This window comes from Scleropages formosus, chromosome 5, assembly GCF_900964775.1.
Source record: "Scleropages formosus chromosome 5, fSclFor1.1, whole genome shotgun sequence".
NCBI lineage: Eukaryota > Metazoa > Chordata > Actinopteri > Osteoglossiformes > Osteoglossidae > Scleropages > Scleropages formosus.
The window spans coordinates 13,410,128-13,428,994 of NC_041810.1; the positions used below are offsets into that span (position 1 = coordinate 13,410,128).

At 48.8% G+C, this 18,867-nt stretch overlaps 1 protein-coding gene across 5 annotated transcripts; it reads left to right on the forward strand.

Moving 5' to 3' along the window:
- The first annotated feature begins 36 nt into the window (after window positions 1-36).
- On the forward strand, window positions 37-18,592 carry tdrd7b (tudor domain containing 7 b). 5 transcript variants are annotated; one of them, XM_018759748.2, is made up of 17 exons: window positions 37-291; window positions 3,419-3,626; window positions 4,898-5,042; window positions 7,382-7,568; window positions 10,288-10,370; window positions 10,869-11,092; window positions 11,263-11,837; window positions 11,977-12,166; window positions 12,257-12,368; window positions 12,618-12,820; window positions 12,914-13,048; window positions 13,527-13,610; window positions 13,753-13,887; window positions 15,873-15,983; window positions 16,761-17,257; window positions 17,662-17,822; window positions 18,018-18,592. In XM_018759748.2, the coding sequence occupies exons 2-17, from the start codon at window positions 3,420-3,422 to the stop codon at window positions 18,236-18,238; spliced, it is 3,270 nt and encodes a 1,089-aa protein (XP_018615264.2). In that variant the 5' UTR covers window positions 37-291; window position 3,419; the 3' UTR covers window positions 18,239-18,592. The 5 variants fall into 5 exon arrangements, with proteins under 5 accessions (XP_018615264.2, XP_018615260.2, XP_018615265.2 ...); XM_018759744.2 differs by lacking the exon at window positions 37-291 and adding an exon at window positions 970-1,147; XM_018759749.2 differs by lacking the exon at window positions 37-291 and adding an exon at window positions 1,273-1,279.
- The last annotated feature ends 275 nt before the right edge of the window (window positions 18,593-18,867 follow it).

Consider the following 18,867-nt stretch of genomic DNA (forward strand, 5'->3'; position numbering starts at 1 on the left):
GATGACGTAGAAATCATGCGCTTAATATTTGATGACGTTGGAATCGCGCGACAAGACGGAAATCGCTTCGATAAAGCAGCGCGGTCTGTTATACTCTGTACAGTACTGCCATCTGCAGGGCGAAGTTTTAAAATGTCTAGGTTGCTCCCTCTGTGGCTTTACCGGTTTTAACATTTATGGTCATTTCACAACAGCTGGTTAAAAAGGTTGTCTTGCAAAATAACTCAAGATAACCGGAACACAAGCAGCCCCCCCTCCCCCTTCTCGACCTTGTGGTTTTCATCCCGCCGGGTAGGTTTTCCACTCGTCCCCTCGCTCGTGTTTCACTGGTGACTCTTTGTTTCTGACAGAATAGATCTCTGGACACCGTGCAGTTTCAATGACAAACTGGTGCTGTTATTCTCCCAGCTTGGTCGTAGTAACGCAGCAGCAGGTGGTTAGAGCCATTGCCTTGCAGTCTGGTTCAGTCAGTCAGTGCCCGTTTCTGCTGTAGTACCTCTAATCAAAGTACTTACCATGAGGTGACAAAGTAAAAATGACTCTGCTATAGAAATGGGTTAACAGTTGTGAAGTTCTTTATAAGACAATGTTACATGAATGGTACGTGAAATCAGATGAAAACGAATAACCCAATTCCCGCTTTTTCAGTGACGATTCTTTCTTCTACCACACGGGGTCGCTCTATTTCCGACCATTTCTGCCGTTTGTGATCATTGATGGATCTTTGGGTTTTTGTTTCGGCTGCGATTGGTCTTTATTGCTAAGGAATATATTTCGGTGTATCGCTTCACCTATTTTTTCTGTCTTTGCTACCACGCTCTGTCCCATGTCTATTGCTGGACAGTGTGAAGAGCCCTTCTGGACAGTACGTAGTTGAAATGGTTAGGGTACCTAGTTAAAATCCTCCCCCCAGGTGCGCCCCATGGGGGTGTAAGTGGTCACCCCACCAGAAGATGACACGTGACGCAAGGGAGGCGTTACATTTCTCATCACCAGGAGCATGGGAGGGAGGACGGATATATAACAAGGCTGTGAGCGATATGTTAAGTGACGAGGACTGATTGTAAGAAGTAGAGAGAGGCTGTTACCTTTTGTCAGGTTTCAGTACTTCCTGAGAAAAAAAGGACCCCCTGTGGTCGACAAGCATGTGAGTAGAGCCACTCCCCCTTTCCCCAGAGTATCTAATCGGTCCCCGCCACGCGGCTTCTCTCAGATCTCTCACTATAACTGCCATTCACAGGGTCGCGTAAAAGCACAAACATCTAGAAGATAATGAGTCGTAAGTGGTTGGTTACCTTGCAGCGGAGAAATACTGTATATTTACCCTTATCTGATACAGTAAAAATTGCCCAGCAGCTGTAGAAATTGGTAAATCGGTGTAAGTAGCTTAGTGTACAAATCTCGCATTGTTAGTTGCTTTAGAGAAAGTGTCCAGTAAATAATAATTAGATATGGCTTTCAGACAACAGAAGCGCCCAGTGAAACGGCGCCAGAGTAAAACTGCAGTGCTGCCGCTCATACTAGTGAACCAGGGTGAATATGAACTATAGTCACTATGTGCGACGGGGTACGGTGGCGCAGCGGGTTTGCCCGGGTCCTGTTCTCCGCTGGGTCTGGGGTTCGAGTCCCGCTTGGGGCACCTTGGGACGGACTGGCGTCCCGTCCCGTCCCGTCCCCTCTAGCCTTGCGCCCTGTGTTAGGCTCCGGTGTGTGTGTGTGTGTGTCACTATGTGCAGCAGGCTGGAGCACAGCTTTGCCGTTTAGCGGAGTCCCGCGGAGCGCTCACATGGGACGGAGGGGGGGAGATGGGCCCAGCACGTCATTATTACTCATCCTCACACAAGAGTGTTTCTAACGCCGTTCGTTTCTGTCTGCTGTGACTTCTCACCCTCCAGTAATTACAGACACTGTAAATCATATTGCAGACGCCATATGGCATATGATGGTCATAATGAAAGCAGCCAAAGCCGACCGAAAAACAGGTCATTCTGAAACACGCACTCTTTTCGTACCCATCAAATGATCTCCGTCTGTCTCTGCAAAGACACGCGACGGGTCTTTAACAGGAAAATCGTCGCATAATTCATTATTCAAACAGGAACGAACCAATGAATGAACAATTTATTAATGCTAATTCACTGACTAACGCTTCTGTTTTTTTTTTCCCCCTTTCATCATGTCTCGTAATTGAAACTGCGAGACACGATGACGAAATAAAAAAGAAAATGAAACTGCTGATTCAGAAACGTGTTTCTCTCGACCAACACATTTTTGAAATAGTCGTGTTTGAACATGACATCATGAGTTTATAATAAAAAAATGTCTGTGAGGTGCCAACTGTAAAGCTGATGCATCCTGTAACTGTTCTCTGTGTATTAAATCGCCACTCCCATCAGTACCGAACTGCGAACATACACACGTCCCCACCCGCGCTATCGGCACACACTCTCTCACTCCCAGCCCAGCCGGACGGGAGCGCGCTGCGCCGGAGACGCGCTCCGAGGCGACAGGATAATCAGATCGTAAAAGGAGCGAAGACGGACGGAGGTCCGAGTCGCTCACAGGTGGGTGTCACCGTGGTAGAGAGCCCGTTAAAGACGCGGAGGAGCCGCGCGCCGCACAGAGCCGTGACACCTCGGGGACGAGCCTGAGCGAGTAAAGAGCAGTGCACGAGAGGACAGTGCCGCGACTGCTCAGCTTTCCAGCGCGACCGGACCGGCGCGCGGTCCCGCGCCCGAGGGGAGGGGAGGGGAGGGCTCCGCATTGCATCAGACCGCGCTCGTCTCCGACTGCCGGCCCGCAAGCTCCCGAGGGCGTGTCAGTCCGGGTCACCGCCGCGAAAGCGCCCGGGGCGGGCTGTGTGTGTGTGTGTGTGTGTGAGAGAGAGAGACAGATCCCCGGACGCGGCGATAGAACGCGCACATTTGCAATAATCGAAAGTGAAAACGAGCGTGTTCCCGGGAGGAGCTCGCGCCCGGAGCCGCGCACAGGTGTGTGTGAGTGACTGAGAGAGAGAGACAGATTGAGGAGCTTTTCTCACTCACACTGCGGTCTGCGGAGCAAAGAGCGTCTTTCATCTCTGTCGCTAGTTTTGCTACTAGTTACACTATTGCCCTGCCTGCGTGTGAAGCTGTGTTTCTGTGAGTTTAAGTGGACAGACGGGAACTAACAGCTGCAGTTTAAAACTTCAGTTTCTCTGGAGGAGCTGAGCACTAACTTTGAGAACATGCTGGTTTAATGATCGACGATTTATTGATGGTTTCAGAAGAAAAAGAGAATGAAGATTTGAATCCGTTTCTCATTAATCAGGATGAGTCTCCTTCAGCGCAGACGCCACGCTGTCCATCTCTGTGCTCCTTTGGTCATCACGCGATTCCGTGTAAAGCTGGACACCGTTGTGTCCTTTTGTTTCCCGCAGGATGACGGACCCGGAGCTGGTGAAGAAGATGCTGAGGGCTGTACTGCAGGCCAGCAAGAGCGGCGTGTCCCTGTCGCGCCTGCAGGCCGAGTACAAGTCCCTCACGGGGGAGTTCATCCCCCACAAGCAGTTGGGCCACTCATCCTTGGATGGCTTCCTCAGCACCATTCCCTCCGTGGTCAAGATGGAGCGCAGCCGCAGTGGAGAGGTGAGTACAGCCTCGCACTCCACTCTCTGGGCCCATCTAGCTGCTCAGTCAGCTGGATTCCCGCTTGACTTTGTCTGAACCAGTTTTGTAACCTTCCTGGGTTATCAGGGCACTGGAGAACCTTCTGGAATGTGGTCCTCCTGGATGCATCAAATAAGTTGGCTTCATGGCAATGCTGAGGTGCCCCTGGCTGCCCTTGGTGGGCGACGTGTTATATGGTGCTGGTGTCCTGCTGCTCAGTTCTGCAGGGTTTTGAGGGGTCCTAAATCTTTATCGAGCCAATGAATGTGATGGTGATGTTTGCTGCAGAATTGTCTTTCTGGGGAAGATCAGTGTGTTCCTGAGCGGACCTCATCCTATGGTTCTTCAGTAGAACCACAGCGCTGGACCTTCGGCCCATGTGGCTCTCAGGCTGGCGAGCCACACCTATTGACAAGCTCTGGCCACCAAGTGAAGGGTGCTCTTCTTCCTAAGTTTCGACGAGGAGGTGCCCTGACTGAAGTCACCGGAGAAGCTTAGAACTCTGTGTGCACATGTACAATGTACATATATTTTCTTCTGTGTAAATAGAGAGTGTGGAAAAATTGCCCTAAAAGGTTATGATTCACATCCGGTTAATTCAGGTAATATTTATGTAAAGCTCTTCCCAACCTGACAGCTTCTGAGCATTTCCATTTATTCTTTCCGCAGACACTCTTCTTCAAATTTAACATAAGATCTATTTATATTCTGTAAAAATAAGATACCAAACATCCATTGTTGGTGCAAGTAACCAGGAGCAAGAGACAGAACCTCAGGTATATGCTCCAGAGGAGCCCTAGCTCAGCTCTGGTCTTTAAGAAGTCTGGAAAAGGAAGCAGATAATCGGCTGGGTCAGCCGAGTCTCATGGTGAAGGTTTCTAGGTCTCGACCTGGTCAGAGAACGGGTCGCGTGTAGTGAAGAGAGGGTGATGTCTTGGTGGACCAAAGAAATGTGGTTTAAAGTGAAGTGTGATAGTTGGCAACAGGTGACAAAGTGGTTATAACTGCCACCTAGCAACTAAAGGACAAGGGGTTTGAATCCCACCTCCTGCTGTAGTACCCTTAATCAAGGTTCTTAATCCTGAACCGATAGTTAGAATTGCTGTGCTGTATAAATGAATAAATCACTGTAAGCAGCTTAGCATAAAAACCTCACATTGTACGTGGGCTTGGAGAAAACTTAGTATAAATAATGGCAATGTAGGAGTGGGACTGAAGTGTGTTGTAATGAGCGGATCCTCTCCCCCCAGGTGATATGCTTTGCCGTCGTGTGCAAGGAGACGGCTCACGTAGCGCAGCTTGTGGCCCGCCAGCGCACCAACAAAAAGGCCGGGCGCCCCCAGCTTGTTAATTGCCAGATGAGGGTCAAACCTGCTGCACCCTTCATGTTGAATGGTAGGTGTGTGGAGCAGTGTGGTGAAGGTTCGAGTGTGGGGTTCAACCACTCTGTCAATACCTTGTAATTAAATGATTAACTTAAAAATTGGGGACACTTAAGGACAGGGCTGGTTTTAAGGGGGAGTTTAGATGCCAATGACACATCTCCTTTGCCCCGCAGTCTCCTATTGATGGAAATTAAATATTGCAATTAGAGGAGGACGAGATCCGTTTTTACCACTGTGAACCAGGTCTTTCTCTTCTGCTCATGGGAGTCCGTGTGTGTGTGTGTGTGTGTGTGTGTGTGTGTGTTTTAAACGTGGCTTTGCCATGACACACTGCAGCCTTATGTGCTGAGGAGCATTGGCTCAGCCCTTTAGTCTTTGTGTGTTTTCCGTGTGAAGTCTGGCACAAAGAGGGTGAGGAACAGAGTGTGATGCCAGCACTGCAGCCCAGAGCACAGTGATCACAGCCTCGGACATCGGAATGCGGCTGTTGCTCACCAAGGGGTCTGGCTACCAAGAGGATTGATTGCCGGACCTTCGTGCGGGCGAAATGTTTGAGCAGGAGGGATAGGATGCTGCTGTTGTCAGTGTCTGATGTAAAGATTTCGCAATGAGGCCTCGATGCAGAGCCTCTGGGGTGAGCCTGTGGGAGGGTCTCCTCAGCTTTCTGACACTTTGCATAGAGCTGACTAACCATGTCAGCTGTCCTTGTGAAATGCGTGGGTCTTTGTGCTAGGTCAGAACTCATCAGTTTTAAGGAATTTTTGGCGTCTTTGTGTGAATTACTGGCCGCCTATTGTAGTGGTAGTGATGCAGGTAGCGGTAGTGCCTCACGGCTTCTGGGCTGTGGGTTTGAATTGAGCTCAGTGTGCGTGGACTTCTCATGTTCTCACCATGTTTGTGTGTGGTTTCCTCCCACAACCCAAATATCTGTTTTGGGTCAATTTCTGACACTAACTTGCCCTTGGTATCTCGTGTGGGGATTGCTGTGTGATGGATTAGTTCCTTCCAGCGTGTACCCTACCTCACTCTCCGTGCTTCTGGGACAGGTTCTGGATCACTGCGATCCTGCACTGGACAAGCAGTTACTGATAAAGGGTGGTACAGTAAACCAGTGTTTCCTTCCATTGCATTACAGAGGAATTTTTTTTTCTTGTGTTGAATACGGGCATGATCTTTATGAACCATTGGGTTTGTGTCTGTCAATTATGGAAAATCATTAAAATGCTTTCCCCCCATTTTTTTGGGGGGGCAGCAAAATGTCTCCTTTGCACTTCAGTACTTCTTGAAACAGAAATAGCAGGCAGTGCGTCTGGCCCATTTCAATGTTCCTCAGAGAATGGTGCTAGTGCATAAGTAGCTAAGAATAAAGTGCAGTATGAGGCCAGGCGCTCATCTCCTCTCTTACCGGATCTTTGCATTGTGGGGATGGGCTGTGCAGCCGGGCTGTGATGCAGCAGAACGGAAGACGTCTGCCTTGGGCTTTGCCTCTGTGATGGACGCGGAGGGAGTGTGGCACAGGGGACCAGACGGAGCAGAGCCAACCCGCTCCCTCCCTCCATCTCTCCCTCCCAGCTGCCAGTCGGAAGACCATCCATCATCATCTTTTTTTTTTTTTTTTTTTCTTTTTCCTTTCTTATAAACTGAGACTCTTCTGTAGCTGCAGCCATCGTCGGCTTGTCTGCGTCCCGCATCCCTAGCTCGCGGCAGGGGGGGGAACAGGACAGCGAGCAGGCAAATGGCTGAGGGAATGAAGGAAGGTGCATGTAGTGGTAGGTCACGTTCCATAGGAAGACGGAGCCAGACAAAGGTAATCTTGAAGCACAGAGCCGCTCAGGACAGTTTGGCGTCTGCCTCCGTCGCTACACTGAGCAAGGGATGCTGACGGCCCGCTTGCCCACAGCTGACAGGTACATCACCACATCTGTGTTGTACGCTTGACATCCCTTTGTGACTATTCTGTCCTGCTGATGTGGGGGTTCTTTCTGCACCGTGGAGCCAGTAAAATTGTGCTGTTTGCAGTGTTTTATCATCAGTGCAGGAGTCTCTAAGGGGTGCTGCTTGATTTGGCTATGTTTTGCTTGGACCGGTTTACTTTTATGGGCAGCGGTCAGGCTGATAACATGGCGATTGCGCAGAACACATGGACTCATGGGCCGTATTGAACCTCAAAGGAGATGGTTTTTGCTCTTGTGCAGTTTGAATAGTTTTGCATGTGCAAGGAGGGCCTGGTTACAGTGGAGCAACTGCAGGTCCACAGGAATTGCATGGGTCCTTCAATCGTGTGTGTGAGTGTGTGAGAGTGAAAGATGCATGACCTTACATGATCTCTGCCTTCTGCCCCCACCACAGCCAAGCCTAGGACGTCGCTCCGTCAGCCGGACCGCATGGGCTGCACTGGGCGGGGCATGATGCACCCGTCCACAGGTGGACGTCCCGCGGGACATGGAGATTTCAGGCACCCTGAAGGGAAAGTCATTGTGCCCCAGAACAAGGCAACGAGCGTGCCGAGCCGGAAACCCCCGATCACCTGTGAGAAGTGAGTAGCGGAGCCCAGCTTTCCTCCTTCGCTTTTCATTGTGAGGTCAGCCAGCAGCACCATTCAGGGTCAGCAGACCAGTGTGTCATGTGACTGAAACAGTAGAAGTCCTTTTACTTTTGTTTGCTTAGTAAATGGAGCATTTAGTATGACTTCTTAAACCATTAACAACAATTTCTGAGGGCAAGACCCTGTGTCTCAGCATGATGGGTAAATCAGAAGGCTGCTCTGCCTAGGTTCTGTATTAAGGGGACAGTCACTTTGGAATAATTTCTGTGTTATGGACCAGTTAGGAGGCAGTCCTTATTGTGACTCCTTTAAATGGGCCAGTTAGACTGGAATTTTCATTAGTAATTGACCAGTTTGATTAGGTCAGTTATTCTGCAGTATTTTTATGTAATAGACCAACTGTTGGGGCTGTGCCAGTCAAAGTGGAGATTCTCTGGTAATGAGCCAGTCGGATGGTAGCCCTTTCTGCCTCAATGCTTAATGGGCCAATGAAACAGGTGTGATGTTTACATAACTGGTAAATTAGATAAGTCCCTTCAAGAGTCCCCAGTTTTTAATGGGCTTAAAGAAAAGCAGAGTTCTCAAGTGCTTCCTGTATAATCAGCAGATCAGGTGGAGTTCTCACCCTGGTAATGGCAGTACTTTACCTGTTGTTTCCCTGGTGATGAGGTTCTCTTTAGGCTGGACTGTGGCATGGCCATTGGTGCGAGTCAAGGCCCCGCATGGCTGTCGGCTAGAGTTAGAGCAGGACGTCCTGCCCGTCCTGCATCTTCACTTTGTAATCAGTCTGTTTTCCTGCCGTAGTGTCTGGATGGCGTACGCAAGCTGAATGGGACACCTGACAGCTCTCAGCACCTTCCTCCTTAATGACTGATGGGTCTAAAGCACCTTACTTTCTCTTCTCTTCAGGGAGACTGACAGTGTGACTGGAAAAAAATGAGCAAAAAGAGTGAGGGGCTGCGTTGGCATCACTGTCAGACAGTTGGAAAATGTTTTCCAAGTGCTTTTGTCACTTTGAGATTCTCGAATCATTCAAGGCACACTGGACGAAATACTGAAAGCTTCTGGGAAAAGTGTAAACAAGAGCCGTGCAGAGCCCCTCTCTTTCTTTCTCCATCTTTCACTCGCTCGCTCATTGCTATGCAGACGGTGAGGCCTCGGCGCTGGGCCAGCTCTGAATGGGTTTCTCTGCCCCGTGCTGCTGTTCTCCTGCTTATTCAGCATGCTGCGCAAGCAGTGTGACTGGTCAGGTGGGTGGGGAATGGGGGCTAGAGGCTGAGGTGGCCCCTGGCCAGGGACAACAGCTGACCTCACCCGCTGTTCTGTATGCCGCTGGATCCCATCCCCCAGCTCGGGGCCAAAAGGTGGCCGAGACACAATGGGCGGCGCACGGTGGCACGCTGGGGACGAGAGCCCCGCCGAACACAGCAGAATGGGCTCCTAATCCCTGTATTAAACTGGGCGATTAGCTGGCCGTATCGATCTGCCGTGACTCAGCACAAAGCTGACCCGTACCCCAGGCGGCATGCAGGCTCTTGGTGCAGCTGCAGTCCTCCTCCTTTAGCACAACTGTAGTACAAAGCTCCTTTCCTCCTGTGAGCGGCAGGTGGTGTAGTGCTGAGGGATGCTGCCTTACACTTGAAGGTCCCAGGTTTGGATGCCAGCTCCTACTGTAATACCTTTGGTCAGGGTACTTACCCTGAATTGATACAGTAAAAATTATTCAGCTGTATGAATGGGTACATGAGTGCAAGTAGTTTAGCCTCATCTTGTAAGCCTCCTTGGAGAAAAGTGTGATTCTGTCCGCTTGCTGCAGGCCGCCTGTGGTCCTACTACAATCGGCGAGAGACGCTTTGGACAGGTGATGACCTGTTTCAGATGTCCAGTGTTCACTTGTGCCCCTCTCCCAGCCAAGAATGTGATATGGGGTGTGTGTTTTTTTTTTTTTTTTTTTTTTTTTAAAGTCCATGTTGGGTTTAAGCATCACCATCAGTAATGAGCGGAGCCCTAAGTATGTGAGAGTGTGGAAATGAACCACATTCCTGTCGTGTTAGATCATCTCATTTACATAATGTACTCATTACACTGGTTCATGTGGAGTCCAGCACAGCAGATAACATTGTTTATTCATGGAGGGGGCGTGGCCACCTGGCTGTGCCTTCTGACCCAGCTGTATCTGCGGACATGTTTACAGAACCCGTTGTTTGAAACTGGAGGGGGATGCAGACTGCTGAGCTTCTGCCCATCTTCGCACGGGGCTATATGCGACAGAGGTCAAAGGGCAACCAGAGCTGTACCTCTAGTGACTGGAATACTTTTGTAATCTGCTCACTTTTCTGGTTCAGCATTTCTTAAGAGATAAAAATGTCAATGTGGCATATTTTCCAGCTTGATGGGTTTTTTTTTTTTTTTTTTTAGTATTGATTTATTGGAATTGCAGACTTGAGAATGAATAATAGCAGGTCAAAGCAGACTGCAAAAACTGTTTTTCAGTCCAGTGGAGCAAAAGGCAAATAAGGCGCAGAGAGTCTGTGGCGAAATTGCCGGGCTCGTCTGCGACTGCAGTCGTGTCTGAGCCAAATGTGTCTGAATGTGATGTATCACCCACCCTGCCCAGTCAGGCAGCCCTGGTGTTGTGGTGTGTCGTGCTCCATGTGAACCTCCACTGTCTGAGTGGCCACTCCTTCTTATGTTCACCTGTGTCTGCTAGGTCGGACAAGAAGGTTACCCTGCCGTCAAGATTTCAGAAGGAAGTGCAGGCTCATTTGTCCAGAAACCCTCAGCAGATTGGAGGTAATGCTAACATGGGGGGCAGTGAGGGGAGAATAGGTGTGTGTGTGTGTGTGTGTGTGTGTGTGTGTGTGTGTGTGTGTACAGTAGGTTACAATAAATTACATAAATGTCTTGAAAGATGGTGGGTATCCAGCAGGTGGCATAGTGGTTAGAACCATCCCCTTGCAATGTAAAGGTCACATGCTTGAATGCACTTCCTGCTGTAGTATCTTTGATTAAGGTACTTATCATGAATGGAGACGGTAAAATTACCGTGCTGTAAAAATGAGTAAATCGGTGAAGTAGCATAGTGTGCACACCTTATATTTCAAGTCACCTCGGAGAAAGGTGATGAATGAATAGTACATTATGATGATGAGCATTTTCTATTCAGTTATTTCAAAATGAAATGTGTCATAGTTCCCTGGTTCACACTCTATGGAGAGACATTTTTCAAGTGAGGTGTACCTTCTGAAAGCCCTCTTTACCATACCCCCCCCATGCTTGATGTCTATCCAGCTCCTGCGAACCTTAACGAGATTGCCCCCCCTGTGAAGCCGAGACCGCCGCAGTCCAGCAGCTACAACCAGCAGCTGGTGCAGAACCGGCTGCAAGAGATTCTCAGCAAGTACACCAATGGATTCTGGGTATCGAAGCTGCCCCACATGTACCGTGAACTATACAAGCAGGATTTCCCCACAGAAGCACTCCGAGACCTGGAGCTGTGGTCCCATATCTGCATCGTGAGTGTCAGGGTCAGCGTGGCCTGAGGCCGGATGAACCGCTGAGCCTTTTCTCAGTCAAGACTCCTGGACATGAACTTCCTGTGAACTTGTAGAGCTTTTCTCTTTGTCAGGTTGTTGTGTGAGATACCTGACTCCCCCCCCCCCCCCCCCCCCCTGCTTTGCTGTAGGTGGAGAAAACATGCAGCAGCAACCCATCGGAGCTGCTGCTGTACCCTTCTGAAGAACTGAGCACGGCCAAGTCGTCTCCGGCCTCAACACCGTCCCCCCGGCAGTCTCCGCTCACACGCAAGCTGTCTGGCCCCACCCGTCCAACAGTGGTGTCACCAGCACCCTCCCCACCCTCATCGCCCGCAGGGTTATCCCCGGACGTCCAGGCGAAGCTAGAGGAGCTGCTGGCCAAGTACAACAGTGGCCTGTGGGCTCACGCCCTGCCTAAGCTGTTTCAGGACACATACAAGACCAAGTTTCCGCAGAGAGTGTTGGATGACCTGAGCCTGCTCGAGGACGTGTGCACAATTGACTACCCGATGCCGGACAACCCCAAGAAGGCCATCCTGTACGCCCGCTCCGCTGAGGATAAGAATCGAAACCGTGTAGAGCAGAGAAAGCCACCATCGCCTACCCCGGGGGAACCAGGCCGTCCACTCCATATGCCGGGCATGGCCACACTACTCGTTCCCAAGGAGGAGTACCCATCTGTGCTGGTGGTGGAGGCTGCGAGTACCAACAGCGTCGTCATCAGGCAAGCATAGCCGTGTTTTGATTGTCGTTTTTTTAAATGTGAAGCACCTCACTGATGAGCTGTGCTGCAGGAGGCTTAATCTGGCCCCTCTCTGCAAGTTCTTGGCTCCGAATCTGCTTACCTGGTGTCTCCCCCACAGGTACATTGGTGAGGGCTACTCCCAAGCCCAGGAGACCCTGGAGGACCAGATGCGGGAATTCTACAGGCAGGACAACACCAAGAAGGTCCTGACATCTCCAGTCGTTGGCCAGCTGGCCGCTGTTAAGGCCGAGGAGGAGGAGGAGATCCTGCGGGCTCAAGTGTGGGAAGTCACAGCTGATAAAGTGAAGGTACAGGCGTGTCACTGGCAACGCCACCCAAAGGGATCATGGGACCATAAGAAGTGTCTCATTTATTAATCCAGTGCTCGATTTTGGTAGGTCTATTATGTGGATCACGGCTTTTCAGAGGTCATTGGCATCGGCAAGCTCCTGGAGCTTCATGACAAATTCTTCAAGCTGCCCTTCCAGGCAGCCAGATGCAAATTAGCAGGTGGGTTCAATCTTTGAGGGTTTTCTGCCCCCCCCCCCCCCCCCCCCCCCCCTTTCTATTTTGCTGGAAAGGTTTGTTAAACTACTGACTTTCAATAGTGCCTGAAACCTCTTGGATAAAAGTCTTTGGAAGCACTAGAAGGTTTAAGATGAACTTTCATGTTTGAGAAAAGCCTTTCTGTGACTGCGAACTGACAAGATGTCCGTTTTTGGGAAAGACGTCAGATAAACGTAGTGGGTTTTTCCTCAGGTCTGGAGCCATTCAGCCAGGACCCTGCAGTGCTTAAGAAGTTTGAGATCATGGCCTGTGGAAAGATCCTCCTGGCTGAGATTGTGGAGAGGGAAGAGACTCCTCTGGTCGTGCTGTATGATACCTCCCAGGATGACGACGTTAACATCAACGCCACATGCATGAAAGCCCTGCAGGACAAATCCCTGGAGAGTCCTTTACAGGTGCCTCCACCAGTTACTGTCAGTCGTTTCCCTCAGAGCTCCTTGTAGACATGGCATTTTGGCTGGTTTCATAAACTTCATCCTCTCTTTAAGGTCAACAGTTCCCATAGGAATGCCTCTGTGACCAACGTGTGCTCTGATGGGACCATCTATTGCCAACTGCCCTCACGAGGTCTGTCCAAGCTGGCGGAGGTGTTGGAGAAGACTGAGGCTTACTTTCACTCACAGGTGAGTCCCGTTCTGGGCCTGTGGACAGAGTTGGTGGCACAGCAGGTCCCTCCACTATACAGATTTGCCAGCTGGAGAGCCTCTGTTACATGGACAGATGGAGATTAATGCCGTTAATCAGCTGTTGGGATACTGGCCCCATAATCTCTCAGGTGACATTGGGAGTGAACTACTCATGTGGTCCAGCAGCACAACGCTCAACTCCAGCTATCTGAGTGGAATGGTTTCCATTCTCCCAAGAGTGTATGGCAGCTTAGCTGTGATCCACATCTGACGGTGGGCATTTGCTGAAGCGGTCTACATTGTGCGGTTTGCGATCACATTGACTACTGGTCCGCTCTGTGACCTGATGGTGTACTGTACAGGTGATGGCTCTGCAGCTGATAGGTGCCTAAAAGTCCTGCCCAAGTTGATTGTACAGGCTGTGCTATAATATCTGTTGCTTGCCCAAGATGTGATCTTATCTGCTTTATGTCAGGTCACATCAGAGTTTCTCGTCTCAAAGCCTTTCTGTGGGAAGATCTGCTTGGCCCGATATAAAGGAAGATGGTCACGAGTGGAGGTAGGAGATGACACTATTGTTTGTTCCAGCCCTTGACAGACAGCTTCCAGTCACAGAGGAATATGAGTATAAAGTTTGTGTCGCAGGGCTCCTCCGCTGCAGATGATTGTGTCTCAAAGCTACCAGTATCTTCTTGCCCCAGATCACCAACTTGCACGGCAGCCGGGTCCTGGATATCCACTTTGTGGACCTGGGCATCCCTGCATCTGTGGAGGTGATCGAGCTCAGGGAGGTCCCGTCCCCTTTCCTGCGTGAACTCGTCGCCATCCCTCCCCAGGTCAGCCAGTCACACTCCTTGACTTTGTAATGGAGGAATGTGGTTAGTGGGCTGTCAAGAAAACATGGTTTTTAATAATGGGAAGTTTTAATATTACACCAAGGGCACAATGAGTTTTTCCCCCAGAGTGTCACAGAAGGACACATTTCTTGTAGTTTATGGGTATGTTTTACTGTGATGTGGTGGTGATTTTTCATTAAGTGTACATGGGGGGGGGTGCGATGGCGCAGTGGGCTTGGCCGGATCCTGCTGTGTGGCGAGTCTGGGGTTTGAGTCCTGCGTGGGGTGCCTTGCGACGGACCGGCGTCCCCTCTGGGGTGTGCCTCCCTCCAGTCCAACACCCTGTGTTGGTGGGTTAGGCTTCGGTTTGCCACGACCCTGCTTGGGACAAGCGCTGTGTGTGTGTGTGTGTGTGTGTGTGTGTGTGTGTGAATAATGGATTGCTGTACAAATGCTTAACTTACACTGTAGTAGTAGAAGCCAGAATTCCTTAGGCCATTGCAAAGAACAGTCAACGTGCTCAAACGCACCAAAGAAAGACAGCTTCTCAACTTCTCTCTCCCAAATGGCAGAGCAAGAGATACATATTTGGTAATATCAGACAGAGCAAAACTGGTGGAAAATTAACTTTGTGTGGACTGTGGATACATACCAGAAGATTCAGAGGCAACAGCAGCCTATTTCTTCACTGCATCCAATTCACATTCACTGAGTCTGATCTGCTTCTCAGCTTCAGTCTCCAGCATGTAGAGCTCTAGTTTCTTCAGCTCCATCCATGCTGATGTGCTTTTTCCTGTTCCTCTGCCTGAATTGTGGCCAAACAAACTTCCCAACAAGTGTCACTAAGGTGACTGCCAGACACAGTGGACCCAAGAGAAAATGGACCAAAAGGCAACAACCGGGTTTTGACCTCAGCCAATCCGCATCTGTCTGCACAACATCCCACGTAGCAGGTTTAACCTCTATAGCCATAGCACCATCTGACAACACCACCATCACAATCACATTTTTTTTTCCGCCAAATTTTCTAGAACAATAGCTTTTATGTCACATTTGAGCGACTGCCTCAAAACAGGAGTGCCAAAGTACTGTGCTGTTTTTAACAGATCATCCTTTCGGTATTTGTTATATAGTTCCAGGGTAGGACTATCCAGGAACATCAAACAAATCCATCCTTTCGGTGACAAACCACAAACTTGCAAAAACACACGCACAGATTAAACCACAAAACAAAACGGCACACTAGACAAATAACTGGTACTAAACTGTTTGGGTACCTTTCAGCGAAGAGATCCCGGACGAGCCCCCAATTATGTTATTTCTGGTGAAAGGACAGTTAAAGTGTACAAAAAGAACCGACACGCAAGCCTTACAAAAGTGGACAGAAAGCAAAGTGTAATCGAAAAGCAAAGAAAAAGTCTAACTAACCTAAACCTTATGAACAAACCACTAACTCTAACCCAAAAACAAAAAGGGGTCAAAACCCAAATCAAAGTCTTCTGCCACCTTCCTAACTACACTACTTTGTTCATTTTCTGTCTTTAGACAATGTAAAACAGCCAAACAAGTGTACAGGCAGTATACGGGGGATACAAAGAGAGAACCAAAAATATCAAATTACAAATGAGGCGGTAAACAAAGACCAAGAGCACTATCAAAATCATGTTATAGCGGGTTGTTAACCAACAACCAAACTCCCTCGGTGGCCTCCAGGAAGTGTCCTTTCAATAGCTGGGATGTCCCGCCTTAACTGGTCCAGCGAAACGGGTCCATCAATCCTGGACTGAAATTGATGGACAGTTGTGACTCCAAATCCATGTCGAGGGAGGAGAAAAAAAAAAAAAAACTGCATAATGGATACCCACTGTGAACATAAGTTGCTTACAGAGATGTAGCTGTTGTGTGGTGCTCAGGACCTCCTATAGTCCTGATTCTTGTTGTTTCCCCTGCCCCTCCCCCTCTTCTGCCATCCCACTCCGCTCCAGGCTGTGAAGTGCTGTCTCGCCGACTTGCCGGTGAAGGTGGGATCCTGGACCCCAGACGCAGTGCTGCGGCTGAGAGATGCCGTGCTCGGCTCCACGGAGTGCAGTGTGAAGGCCGGTATTCCCTGCTACGCCCGAGCGACGGTCATGCCACCCCGACACAACAACCATGCACACCTAGAGCTTCATCCACAGGCCTCATCTGCACACTCTTCCACATCACTGGGTTGATTCTCTGGATTGACTTTCCTCACTAGTGGCTTTTGTATTTATTTTAAGTTGCACGCATTCTGGCTTTTTAGAGTTTTCATCTTGGAAAAAGTGATGGACATCCAGAAATGTTAAATGCTGGAAAAATCTGCAGAAATATTTCATAAGCAGTCCGTTCAAGTCTCTGTGTGTAGAACACATTAGGAGTGTATTCAAGTACACAGCCTCCTTATTGTACAGACAGTTGCGATCTGAAGTTAGACTCGCTTTGTTCATAACGCCAAAGTTACTTTTACAAGTAAGTTGTATGTCCAGTTAAATTCTGTTTAAAAACAAAAAATCTTGGCTATAGCAGAAGTAAATAGAAATAATTTGTAACTTTAAAAAAAAAAAAAAAAAGAACTTTGAGCCACATTAAATTAAAAACTAATTAAAACACAGGGACACAAGACATAAGTTGTAAACACTGAATTAGTGTTCCCATACTAATATGTTGGTTTGCTCTGCTACCTATTGGCTTGGAAGGTAACCACAGGTCTTGTCCACTTTACTACAGACAGAAACTGTATAAATATAATGAAACGGGGAACTATCCATAACTCCACTATTTGTTTTGTAACATAAGGAGATGGTATGTTGGAAAGTAGTAATGGTTCTCAACCCCTGCTTGCATTACTTCAGATTGCCAAGGTAGATGAGAGCAAGCGGCTGGTCTATGTCTATCTATACACATCGAAGGAGGTCCAGGACGTAGAGCACAGCGTCAACCGCCAGATAGCAGACACGGACCTGTGGAAACACCAGAAGGACGTGTTCCTGACAAGCCGCAGCCCCGGCAAGAGGCCTGGCTCTGCGGGATCGTCTGCGGGATCGTCTACGGAGGGCAAGAGCAGCCCCCTGCCTGAAAGCCCTCCTCCGGAGCAGGGTGACCTCCGCCAGGGCAGCCCGGCCTCACCCTTCCAGCTGCCCCCGCTGCTGGAGCTGCCCCCTGTGGGGCAAAACATGGACGTGTACGTGACGGTGGCGTGCCACCCGGGCCACTTTGTGTTGCAGCCATGGCGGGACCAGTACAAGCTGGTTGTGCTCATGGGTGAGATGATTCTGTTTTACAACAAGATGGAAGAGAGGCCCTTCAGGGTGGAGAAGAATCAGATATGCGCCGCCAAGGTGGACAACAAGTGAGTGTTTCCAGGGCTCTTTGAAGGACACAGAAACCAACAGTTCCTTTACAAGGGCAACGAAATGAAAACTGTCCCTTTTAGCAGTGAAAGTAGCATATCTTTTATACAGATGAATACATTGAATATATCTTACATATAGTTGAATTAAATCAGATTTTTTTTTAAACCAAAGAGTTGGGTATCACAGATTAGTGTGTTCAGTAGATCTGTATGCTAGAAAATGGCAATATGTGTAAATATAAAACTTTGCTAGAAACAAGCTAAGCAATATCTTAGTAAGATTCTTAAAATACCAGAGACTAATAAAGCTGTAAGCCTAAATATATATAATAAACAGTGATAATGCAAAGTCCCCCAAAACAGCAGTCCACAGCCTTCTTGTGTGCCCTGCCCACCCGCAGCTGGCACCGTGTGCTTGTGAAGGGTGTTCTTGCCAGTGGGCTTGCCTCCGTCTACGAGCTGGACTATGGAAAGCATGAGCTAGTGAGCTGTGCAAAACTGCAGCCTCTCATCGAGGAGTTCCAGCAGCTGCCCTTCCAGGCCGTCACAGCTCAGCTTGCTGGTGAGAATTTTTTCTGGACTGACTGCTTTGTTTCTAGTTTAGTTGCCTGTGGAGTCTGCCCCCTTGTGGTTGCCACGAGTAACATTTGTGCCCCCCCCCCCCCCCCCCCCTTTTTTTTTTCTTCCCTCTCCACACCGTTGCTTTACTTTGAGGTGTCATTGCTGGTATCTTAGCTGTACAACCTTCTTTCTGCAGGAGTGAAGCCGCGGCAGTGGTCAGAGGAAGCCTCCATTGTCTTTCGGAACCACGTGGAGAAGAAGCCGCTAGTGGCACAGATCGAGGCGGTGCACGAGGCGCCCCAGCCCTGGGACAGGAAGATCGCCGTGTATCTAGTGGACACGTCCGAGGAAGAGAGAGACATGTGGATACATGACATTATGTCTGAGTTTGCCAAAGAGCTGACCAAGGCAGCATAGTGTGGCCCTGGTGTCGCAGGAGAGGTGTTTTCCCCAGGTGGTGGACTCTCAGTAGCACAGGACCTCAGCAAGCATCTGCACTAATTGGAAGCTCTCTTCTAATGTGATTCCTACTAAATCCCAGGTGTGAAGCTCTTCATGTGCTTACAAAGAAGTTTAGAGTTGGAAAGTTTAAAATGTTTTTCCTGATTTTTGCAATATGCAGATTTTCTTGCAGGTTAACACAATGAAGGTACTTTCCTTTTAGTTCTTGCACTGAGCGTTTTTTCTTTTTTCCCCTCTTGTTGTAACATCTTTAAGATGCAGTAGTTTTGTATAACTTGAATGTTTGGAAGAAATGTTTAAGATGCTGGGCCGTATGCATTAGATCATAATTTCCATAAAAGTGTTTAAGTTTAAAACACCTGCATTGTGTTTAGCTGCTTTGTTCATATGACTGGTTTAAAGGGTATCTGGATTTGTAGAGCACTATATAAATAAAGGTAACCAATAAGTGCTTTTTCCTGCATTTTGTGACATTCCATTAAAATAGATTTTGTTATGAAAACTCTTTGGAGAAACTGTTTAGTTTATGCATGTGCTATTAATCAGCTGAAGTGAATCTCAATCCAGTTTTAATGGTGTGACAT